At 32.2% G+C, this 12,324-nt stretch overlaps 1 protein-coding gene across 3 annotated transcripts in view; it reads left to right on the top strand.

The window, feature by feature from the left end:
- The window catches only part of NDRG1_1 (Protein ndrg1), a 62,782-nt gene that overhangs the window by 32,684 nt on the left and 17,774 nt on the right, over positions 1–12,324 (top strand). For all 3 annotated transcript variants that reach the window (XM_051219425.1, XM_051219426.1, XM_051219424.1), the window contains 2 exons: positions 8,200–8,262; positions 10,943–11,003. In XM_051219425.1, the coding sequence (XP_051065308.1) occupies positions 8,200–8,262; positions 10,943–11,003 (124 nt within the window). The remainder of the gene's footprint in view (positions 1–8,199; positions 8,263–10,942; positions 11,004–12,324) is intronic.

The following is a 12,324-nucleotide window of genomic DNA, read 5'->3' as shown; positions in this document are numbered from 1 at the left end:
AGCACTGAAGTTGGCATCGTAACCTTGAAATCCTTCAAACGCCTCTGATTGACTCGTTCATAAATTAAAGTCTCGCCTTTAAATCTATTTTTATATAATTATCTTCTTAATCAAAGATAATGATACCCAAATAAGAATCTTTTTTCTGTTTGTAATCCTAGTCTCTTCTCTTCTCTTCCTTGAATCTCTTGTTTTTTTCTTCATCTTAATCAAGGCGTACATTCATCATCTACTTATTATCTGTATTGTTTCTTATTTTAAATCTCTCATTAATAACTCATAACTAATTGTATTTTCTTATTGTTTTCATAGTTTTATGGAATCCATTGGAATGAAAGTTGGGGAAGTTATTCTATGTTTTTCATCTTCTTTGGTGTAGACAATTATTTTGTTTTCTTTCTCATTAAATTACCTTGTTTCGTTTTTTTCTTTTCTTTTTCTTTTTCCCTTTTTTGGTTTCATCATTGTACAACGTAACACTAAAAATAACTTGAATTGGTGAATAAATAAATAATCAAGATGGTGCATTCAGTGTTTTGTAGGTGTAAATCTACTGAGATAGTAACAAGACGTTTTCAGCATTTCATAAATTGCATTGTGTTCAATTTCTTATTCCATGGAAGGTTTGTTCTTATTCTTCAATATTAAAATAAATCTAATTCTACTGAGACACTTTCCTTTCAACAACTAACTTGTCATTGAAACAAGTTGTTGTAAACAATGAATGGTTGGATTCAAATTCGAGCATCGTTTGAGACGTTTGTGTTCTATTCTTTCTTCTCAAATTATATCGTTTATACTTAGTCTTTTTTAACTACCACTAATACTATTTCTAATTATACTATTGTAAGTTACATTTTGATGATTTCATCTCAATGTACTGATATAGTTTGACAACTTGAACCGATGCACATATTTACCAAGTTTCTATATTGCATATGTTCTTGTTAGCTATTTATCGTAAATTCAGTTCTCTTCTTGAAATACATACCCACCCCGCTAATCCTTCATTTAAATTCATCTTGGAAGTTTTCCCAATTGTTTTTCATTGTTTTACTAATCTTGCTTATATTTCTTTTCTGTCTATTAACTCCTTGTTTTGCTTACTTACATACTTACCTGCGTCTGTTACTTCTCATGGAGGAGCATAGGCCGCCCACCATCACTCTCCATTGAACTCTGTCCTTGGCAATTTATTTCCACTTGCTATTCATCATTTTGATGTCGGCTTTCGATTCCCGGCGCAATGCGTTTGTTTTGCTCACTAAATTTTTATAAGATTCCTTAGTTCTTTAAGTTATTTATTCCTTGTGTTACTTATAATACACCCTTCTTATTAGTATACTAGTTTCCATACTGTAAGAATAATTTTGTTTGGTTAAATTTTCTCAGTATAATTATTTGTCTAGAATGTAGTATTTTCACCATTGAGTTCACGAGTCGATTTGCTTCTGAAGAATCCTATACTAAGACAAAACGGCCGTCCAGTACTTCTAGGTTATCACTGGTGGCCTAGCCTAAATCGACTCGGCAATCCAACTGTGAATTTATTTAATTGTTTTCTTGTTAAAGTAGGAGTTTAAGTTGTTTTTTCTTTTTTATAATCACTTCGAATTTGAGTCCCTTTTATTTCCGTTTGTATGATTGATACATTTTGCTTGTTCAATCTCAAAGCTTTTTCATTTCATAAAGCCAATAATTATGATGAGCTGTTGTTAAATCAGTTGACCAAGCAGTTAATTGAAAGACTGTGACTATAGAGGGGAGTACACTGTATATTGAGATATTTATCATCAATTGCACTGCGGTTTTGAGCTGTACAATTTTGTGTAAACTTGATGGTAATAAATACTCAAATGTTTTAAAATCCAATGTTTACAAGCGTTGATTGGAATGGTTTCAATTCAATCGTCAGCTGACAACTGCTCTCTTTTCTTAAAATATATTTTAAACTTAGAACTTCTATAACATTATCCCATTGTTTTTTTCCCGTATCTTGTTTCTCCTTACTACATACTGTAATTATTTATTTGTCTGTTGAACAGACGATCAACTGGGATAGAATAGTTCAATAAGTGTAGTGACCTTGTTTGTTAAAGCACTCAGCTTTCAACTAAGTAGGTTGAAAGTTAGAACACCTGCTTCACTTCTTTTTGATTTGAAAAACCATGTAGTGTCATACATTATATGTGTCATCAACCTGGTTAAGTTGTTAACCGACTAAATTTCAACATAAATACACAAATTTCGTTTGGCTTTTGTTATAGATTTCGGTTATTTATTTACTCTGATGAAGTCGTTTACACTAAGTCACGAAACATCAGAAATTTCTTGTCAAGTTTCTACCCAATGCTCAGTCTGTTTGAAACTATCAAGTTCAACCTTGGCATTGATGATATCTATAAACACTTGAAGAATGTTTAGTCTTCCGAAAATCAGAAATATGAGATGTGGATCTGAAACTTGCTTAAGCAATTACAACATCACTCAAATTTTATTAACAATGCTAAAATTTGACTAGATTCTATAACTTCAAGTGTTTTTTTTTGTAATTCGATTTTCTACATGATCTTTGCTTTCTTCTGATTGATGGGCATTACTTTTAGATTATTAAATTTCTGTATCCTCAAAGGTCCTATTTTCGTTACTGGATACAGGTAGTTGTACAAATTTGTTTTGTTTTGTCTGTTTTACATTGGATATTAAGTTTTCCTACAATTCCTCTTCTCCTAATGTTAGGGGCCAAGTGCTATATACTAGTGTCCGTTATCAATTTATACCGTAAAAACTGATCGTATTTGAGTAGCTCAATTCCACAAATATTATAAGCCCATATTAAAGTCCAAAATATTGGGTTATAACGAATATTGTTAGTATTCAGTTATTAGATCTCTCACTACATATATATCACCAATTGAGTAAATGCCACGAGTAAAATATAGCAATATTCAGTCATTACTTACTCGAGGTTATATATTGGCTAACTTATTATTATTATTATTGGCTTTATTCAATATTGTATGCTTGGTACAACATAGAATTTTCAGCACAAATTGTTTCAACAAGTTTCCTTTTTTTATTTCTCGATTGACCTTTGCGATAAACATTGAGTGGTCACCAGTTAGATGTTGACAGTTCAGGAATAGACATCTGAATAATGTAATTTTCTTTTTGGATGCATAATACCAACAACCACGATGTTTTTGATTGGACTTTTTTGTAACTTGTACAACGAAAAGTTGTACACTTTTCACAAACGCACCTGAATAGGTTATGCAACTAATAAGTATAATGATATGTTAAAACAAACCAGAAAACAAATAACTTGTTGAATTATCTAGATGACAGGAACAGGTAACCCAGGTATTCAAACAGGCCGCGTGAGAGAATTTCGGAAAAAAAAACTACAGACAAATAAGAAAACATAACATCATCTTATGATATTGTTAACTGAAGATTTATATTGTTAGATTCGCTTAACAACAACAACAACAACAAAAAGTAATTTTTAACGGAACATATTAGGTAAAACAACTTGAAGTTACTTTCAGTAATATAAATCTATCCATTTATTTGTAGTATTAAAATTTACCCTTATTTTATACACCTCCATAATCTGTCTTGTTACATTTTCTATTTGTTTATCAATGTTAATAACCATGCCACTTTTATGTTTGAAAAAAGAGACAACTTTTAAGGTCACATTGTTGTTTTTAACATAATAATACACTTGTATACACTACGAATTAAACAATGTAAATGTTATTTTCATGCATTCATTTAGATTGTATATGTATATATGTCTATTGCAGAGACAATCGGTGCTATTTAGGTCAAATAGGCCAGTTTATGTTTCCAAACAAGATCATTCTTTTTTCTTTATTTATCAGATAATTGATAGGTATTTGATATTAAGTTAGAGTAAGTCATTGATTTAGGAAATAAAACGGTTCATATTTTAAAACAATTAGTCCCTTTAATAAATTTGGACAAATTAATAGAAAGACAAAGATTATTAGAACTATATGAAATATATTAACGTAATACATGTTGAACAATCAGATCATACATATATTTTAATAGTTGAATTCATAAGTCAATTGAAACTGGACCACCATGGAAAGCCTGGATTAGTTGAAGTTAGATATTAACACCATTGAATCCCGGTCGGCTCAGGTTAAGTGTTTGCACGCGAGACCGATAGGTCCTGGGTTCGGATCTTACGAGGCGGGATCGTGGATGAGAGCCACTGAGGAGTCCCGTACTAGGATAAAACGGCCGTCTAGTGCTTCCAGGTTTTCCATCGTGATCTAGCTTGACTCATGTATTCAACTACTAAATTACTATAATATCCACAATCCGATCTCTAATTATAATACATATATTTGTTGAGAACAGTAATATATTAGAAGATAAAAGATCGACTAGACAAATGAATGGTAAGAGAAAATATAGATAATCAAGATAAAAAATCAATGTTACCATGGTAGGTTTAAGGTAACAACAAACTGCTTTTGAATATATAAAGGAGGTTTGTATGCCCAAGACTTCAATAGACGCCCTTGAACACTTTTGTTTAAAATCATAAAACCCGAGTTAAGATTAATTTTATAACCTGTTTCAAATGTGTTTAGCAAGACGGGACGATGTATGTTTGTTATCTACACTTGTTAGATCATTTGATTTGATTTAGGTACGTGTTCAGACACCCTAACTTGCCGATCATGATTGTTCCTCCCTATGTATATGTGGCCACACACACATTAAAATTGGTAAGGACAATGGTATGTGACGCAGTCGTTCACATCCTGTTTAGGTTTCCGGTGAAGCATGGACGTTGTTTTCTCTTTGATAGTGACCTTTGACACAGTTCGTTTTGTTGACAACTGATTTGAGCATTTGCCTGAACACAAGGCTATTTGACTCATTTCTTAACCTTAGGTTGATGTAGGTAAGCTATTTCGGTGCTGAAAGTGTAGTAGGTCTCAACATACTGTGGCTTTTCTATCGATGTATCATTTTTATAGGATAACCACTCCCCATCAATGTTTCGTTCATTGACCTCACTTCGTCATCAATATTATCGTTTGTACAATGAGTATATGTGCGAAATGTGCTATGCTAATATATCTCACATAGTTTTGATAATCTTCGTCTTCTTATTACACTTTGTGAAGTCCACATTTCAGTTTCATATAAAGCATATCAACAAATGGTTTACCATTGTATTCATTGTCAAACGATAGTTCATGTAGATGAATATTCTTTTTAGAAAAAAAGTGATAAGTAGTCATGATTCTGTAAATTCTAAGTGACTCCTACAACAGTGACACCTAGTTATTGAAACTGATATGGAGGAGGATAAACATACCGTTGTGGGTAAATAGTGCAAATCAACTCGTTACGAATTATGTAGGAAAGTTGTAATCATTCCAAATACAGTTGGCAACATAAAAATGTAGTGAACGAAGACTTAGGTGGGGATAACCAATTTATTATTTAACGCACAATCACACAGTGGTTTAGTAAAATGTGAAAATCATAAATTAAATACATCATCTGTACATTTTTGAATTGTCTCCTACAAAATTCAGTGTTCCTTCATTCCCGTTTTTATCTTGCTTGCTTTTAGTCTCCTTCTATCTTCTCTTCATTTCAATCTTCTGCTCGCAGACATTCTACTGATGATTTCTGTTACATACTACTTATATCTGCAAACATAAGTAGCATCTAACACAATAGTTTATTGATTTTATTATCACAGTGAATTAATCACAAGACTCAGCTACATGCTTCTAAACATTCTGCAACATGTTATTTAACTTATTCATATATTTTTTCCTTGTGTTCACATTTTCCAACACTTAATAATCTCTTCAAGTGTGACTGGTAGCAAAATTGGATCGAGATATTTTATTGTCTAAAACATTTAATTCCTTTTTATCTATCAGGTTAATTTTTACTTACTTATGCCTGTTACTCCTTGTGGAGGAGAATAGACCGCTCCATCCAACCCTGTTCTGAGCAATCCTTTCCAGTTCTTTTCAGTTGTTATTCATCCTTTTCATATCTACTTCTATTTACCGACGTAATGTGTTCTTTGGCCTTCCTCTTCTCTATTTCACTTTACAATTCCAAGCTAGGGCTTACCTTTCGATGCAGTTTGATGATTTCTGTAATGTATGTCCTATCCACCTCCAACGTATCTTTCTAGGTTCGTCCTCAGTTGGAAGCCGGTTTATTCTCTCCCACAGTAGGCTAATTTATGCTCTACAAAAGATTTCCTTCACGAATCATTTCATTTCTTTTTCATTTTTTTTTTACAATTTTACACTTTTTAAATGTTTATTTTCTTGTTTAACTCTGGAGACAAATTCATCAGAATGTCTTTTCCCTCCTTTTTTTCTCTCTTCTTTTTCTCTCTGCTAAATGTGAACTCTAAAGTCGTATAAATCTAGCGCTCTTTTTTGTTATTGTTGTTACATGGTTATCTATTTACAAATAGTGTTGTAGATTGTAATTTGAACAAGTTGAACAATTTGTTAATGTATCTGTTAACTAGATTATTTCTTCTTTTTTTTAAAAATTTTTATTTTCTTTGCTGGACATGGAATCAGTTCATGAAATCTTTCATTACTATTGGTCTTAATCAAATAGAGATTTCTTGATTTAGATTTATGTGGTTTAAGTTGTTGTTGAGTGATATGGCGTCGTCAACTTTCATTTTTTTTAAATATTTTTCTGTAAATATTCAATTTATTTATTATTTCTTCTTTTGTTTAACCACATTTATTTGAATTTTCATTATAATTGATGTTATTCTTTTTTTTTAATTTCTATAACTCTGCTGGTGTTAGTAGATGTGTGTGTGTGTGTGTACGTACATATAGCAACTTTCACTTTTGAGGAGTGTCATACTGGGACGAAATAGCCGTCCAGTCCTTCTAAGTTTTTCAGTAGTGATCTACCATTGAGCAATTCAGGATCTCAATGAGATTTTACTTAGACATTAGGTCTCTCTCTCTCTCTCTCTCTCCCCATATATATATTCGGTGACTAGAAATTCCGATTGTCTTAAACACAAAGTGCTTATTTTATTTTCGAAGGTTTTTCTAATTATACTTGGTGCCTAATAAATTAAAAACTAAACAAATTTTTATTTCCTTAATGGTTTTATTACTCTTGATTTGTTTTATAACGAAAATCTTTGTGCATTTTGTAGTTACAAACCATATAAAGTAACAGTTCTGTAAGAAGTTACCTAATTCAAGATCCAATGTTATGTATGATTTTTTATATTTCCTATCTTTTGAATGATTACAAGGTCCTAAATAGTTAACGTTTGCTTGGGCAATTAAGTAATGATTCTTAGGTTTTAATAAAGTATCAGCTCACTACGGACAAAAAGAAAATTTAACCACAGAAATAATGTCGTTTCACTAACAGCCTCATAAGCTTCCATTACAGATAGTAAGATATGGAAATTATAGAGGTAACATAACGAAAACTCATCACTCCAAAGTCTTTGTGTTTTTGGTTTGAAGAAATACCGTCGCATAGTATGTACAACAAGAGGATTTTTACCTCTCAACCACTTTCAACCACCCTCACATCTAACATACTATGCCAAATAGAACTTTTGTATTTCAGTCCTGTTAATGTTTGTGATAATAGCGAATCACTAAATCAAAGAGAATTACCTTCAAGCTGTTCTATAAGCAATTACCATAAAATCACCTCAATGAAATTATTTTAATAGAAATAGACTCAAATGACGTTAATTTCTTCTTTTTTTTCAAAGTTATATTACGAATATTTTACGTAGGTATCTACAAAAGAAAATAAAAACAAGTGGTTTCACATGGTTTCGTCTCCATAAACAAACTCAGACACATACAGACAATTCACGTTTCTTTATTTCAGTTTGTTTATCATCACATAACTTCACTTGGTTTCTATTTTAGTATCGGTGTTAACTTGTTATTCTGTATCGTAGTTTAATTGACGTAACGTGTAACCTGATAATAATAATAATAATAATAATAAGCTAAGATCAGCGATTCCTTGTTGTTTGTTTAACGAAAAAATAACTAACTAAACTTTGAGAAACAACACATTGCTTGTTTATTGTTATTTGGGTTTACAAATTAATGATTTGTTTTTTTCTTCTGTTACTATATCTGTTTCCCTCTCTATTAGGTCTCGTTATCCGAATATGGATCAGTTGGCTGATATGATCACATCGGTCCTTGTTCATTTTGGGCAAGTTTTCGTTTGTTTGTTTTTTTTGTTTCTTCATAATGCTTATCAAAAATTAATTTCGGTTGCGCATTATCGTGAATTGATAAGTAAACAAAATATTAACGAACAGTCTTATTCGACTTACGCTTTCAACTTATCTACTGTGTACACTCTGAAATTAGAATAAAACAATTGTCGAGTACCCTCTAGTTTTCAATGGTTCTTTAACTAATAATATCAGTTTGTAGTGAAAAACAATGTTGTTGTAATTAGGTAAGGTTTATGTTTTCCCGCTGTTAATGTTCGGGACTATATTTGAACAGTCTTTGTTGGCATATTAGATCCCTAAGTAAGATGTTTGTTGTTAAGAATGAATTATAAATATATTTTCCAAGTTGTTGCTAGCACTGGGATGAAAGACGTCCATTTCCTTCTATTTGGGACTCATCATTCAGATATATCTCCATCTAAATGTTGATGTTCATATTTAGACTTGAACTCAGTGCCGTCTACTTCAAATAACAATACGTTATATATGAAGTTAGTGAGCCCAGATAGCTGTTAACTTACTGATAATAACAGTAAGGATTTGCGTCAATAATACATCTATCGGAACTCAATAGTTGATTGATGAACTAACTGTTAATCAGCTAACATTAGACTATATAGGTAATTTATAGGAATATTTCCTGTTATATCCCGGCGAGAATTATGAACTATTTAACCAGTAAACTATTATTATACGATTTACCGTTCTTGATTTAAATTCAGTCTATTAATTGAAATCTTCCACATTCACAGCCACTTTTGGCTTGATTTTCTACAAATGTTAGTTTTTATTTTATGTTCGATGTGGTCTGTTTGGTTTGTATATAAACCCAGCATAATTGAAATACATGATTCATATCTCCAGGGAAGTCCTACTCACAGATGTTTTCGCTACAGGCGTGTGGTTCAAGTATAAGAAGTTTGTGTACACTCTCCCTTAAAGTTTATTATTTTGGTTACTTACTTACACCTGTTACCTTTCATTATGTATAAGACTCAGACTAGGCTTCTCCAACCAACTCTATCCTCGACTCTCTTCTCCAGTTGTTTACAAACCTTATTGTTTTCATATCTTCTAATTCTTGACGTAATATGTTCTTTTTTGGTCTACCTCTTTTGATTTAGGTATGGTTTGTGATTCAGTTTGATGATTTTCGCAATGTATATTCTATCCATCTCTAATGTTTGTTCTTAATTTTCTCTTCATCTAGAAACTGATTTATTCTCTGATATAGTAAATTATTGTTAATGGTATCCGTCTAACAGATCTGGAGTATCTTACATAGACAATCCTTTCTTTTTTTAAAATTTTTTTAAAAGGTATACTTGTACTATTCTTTTTTCTGTATAAGTTTAGTATAATACTGCGCACAAATGCCCTGGTACGGCCGAGAGTGAGGAGAGTCCGCTCTCCCTCTCGAAATGCTCTCACATGGCCTCTACCAGGGAAGTCCTACTCAGTGCCTTCTCGTGGTGGGGTGTTGTTTACAAAATTGAGAGGACGAAAAGCGAATGTCCGGTGCTTTAACCGGATTCCAAACCAATGGTCCACATTGGCTCCAGGATACTAAAGGAACAAATGGCGTATGAACTTATCGTTGGTCACCGGCTACCATGGGATTACATCTCCTGACGTTGCTCCACTGTCTTGTGGATTAGACCTTTAGGTCGAAGGCTCCTGGTGTGGCCCCCTTAGAAAACCGCCTACTTCGATCTGGGCACCCGGGCAGTATTACAGCCCTCACACATATCAAATGTGTGCCTCCTTGTACCAATATCTATGTATTAAAATAAAATAGAATAATGATACTTCTTTAGTATTTGAATATTATTGAATGGTGATAGATTCAAGCCTCTATCATAATATCTCTTCAACATTACTAATAATAATAGTAATATCTTGTATGGGTTGTTTATCATTAAAACTAAATAGGTTTCCGTTTAGATCTATCTATTATCCTCTTGCTTTTTAAAACATGTTCTCTATTCTTTCTTTTATCCTTTTCAAATTCACTGATAATTGACGTTTTGTTTGGATTATTATGCTTCTATGTATTTGCTTATTTATTATTGTTATTGTTGTTGTTTGTGTTATGACCTTGTATGTCTTGTTTTGCTACCACGCGACCTATCGACCAATCCGGATACGAATTATACGGATCTTTACACTAGGCCAACCAATGACGTTCAACCGGTGCGGGCAGTCTAGCGTCCTTACTGGTCCTATGTCTTCCGAGCCCTTCCACTTGAGTCCAGAACAAGATACCAGCTTCCGAATCAGAGCAGATCGTTTATTTCAGGCATACTTCGTTTATATATCAATCACACAGACCTCAACGTACCATAAAATAGGAAATAATATTTGTACACAAATAAGCCCAAAAAGTGGCTGTGGATGTGGGAGGCAGTAGTTAATGAGCTGAACATAACTTAAGAACCGTAAATCGTACAATAATAAGTTATAGGTCAAAATAAAGCTTATAATAAGAGGAATATAAATATATGTAATGTAATTGTTGAATAATTATACAATAAGAATATTTATAGAATATTAGTCCATTAATAGTCCTCGGGAGTTGCCTGTAATTTAATCTCCACTCGGACATAACAGTTTGATTTTCTTTCTTTCTATCTTTTTTCTTTTCAAATATAGAATAAACTATTTTTTGGGTTTTGGAATGGGAGCTGGGTCAAATATTCTTGCTCGTTATGCAGTAAGTTGATGATAATTAGGATGATTGACTGATTGTTGTTAATTTAAACAATAGTCTTGCATATATATTAGCTGATGGGATTTTGCTGACATTAATTTATAGCTTGTATTTGTAAGAGATTAATCACAGTTACGGGTATCATTGAAGACCAATCAGTATTGAACGACTGTTTTATCCTAATGTATGACTTTGTAGCAATACACAACCATAATACTTTAAGAGTTTGATATCAGCTCCTTTAGGTCTTGAAACAAACGCTTAACTACTAGAATTATTGCGTTATCAACTAATAGTACAAATCATACCACAATCAATTTGTCATATGGTACGATATTCATCAAATGTCATCGTTGACAACTGTTTCACTACTGATACATCGTCATACTGTAGTGAACAAAAACACCAATGGGGATAATCGGATGTATTTGACACTAAATTACAGAGCATCTCAATAAAATCTGAAAACCATATAGTAAATCGTTAATTTGCATAATATCAATCCATCGTCTCAAACTTGACTATTTCTGTTGCAAACGTCAATCCATTGTCTCAGATTTCATTGTTCATGCGTTCTCATACCAATTGTGTTCCGTTCCCATTCTTTCCTTATCGATCTTCTACTGAAATACATTCTATGTCTGACCACCATCATAAACTACTTATGTGGATATATATAAGTAACCCACACCACAATACTACTAGTCATCAATTTTTTTGTGATTATATGATGTTTATAATCTATCGTCAATATTTAGTTACTGAGTCTTTATATACAATCTATCTTTTATATATTACCACCATTGAATTAACTACTTCTATGAATTCGGTGTTCAACTTATTGTGTTACTGACGTAATGGCAACTTGAACCGATGCATATATGTATCTGGTCCTACGTTGTAGCTGACTGACTTTAACCAAGGAAATGCCTAGCTTAACACAAATCAGCGTGAGCGCTGACAAAATAATTTTGAATCTTATCAATCCACTAACTTAAACACCTTCTATTTCACTGTCTTGAGTTCAAATAAAAGAACACCTCAGTCAAGATCCTATTATCATACTTCAAAAACACATGCGTTTATTTATCTACAAATTTTGAATAAGTTGAAGATTTCCATGTTCGATTTAACACCACTGCAGTTCAGAAAGTATCTAATAAAATGTCTATTCGTAATCTAAGTTTATCACTTTTCATCAATTTTAGTAGTAGTAGTTGTTGTTGTTGTTATAATAATAAGTACTACAGTGAATAAGAATAAAATATCTACCACCATTTACTATAGTTTCTAATATCTTTCCCAGTTAATGGTTTAAATCCAA

The sequence above is a fragment of the Schistosoma haematobium genome, chromosome 6 (assembly GCF_000699445.3).
Source record: "Schistosoma haematobium chromosome 6, whole genome shotgun sequence".
Classification (NCBI taxonomy): domain Eukaryota; kingdom Metazoa; phylum Platyhelminthes; class Trematoda; order Strigeidida; family Schistosomatidae; genus Schistosoma; species Schistosoma haematobium.
This window is presented reverse-complemented; position numbering and strand designations above follow the sequence as displayed.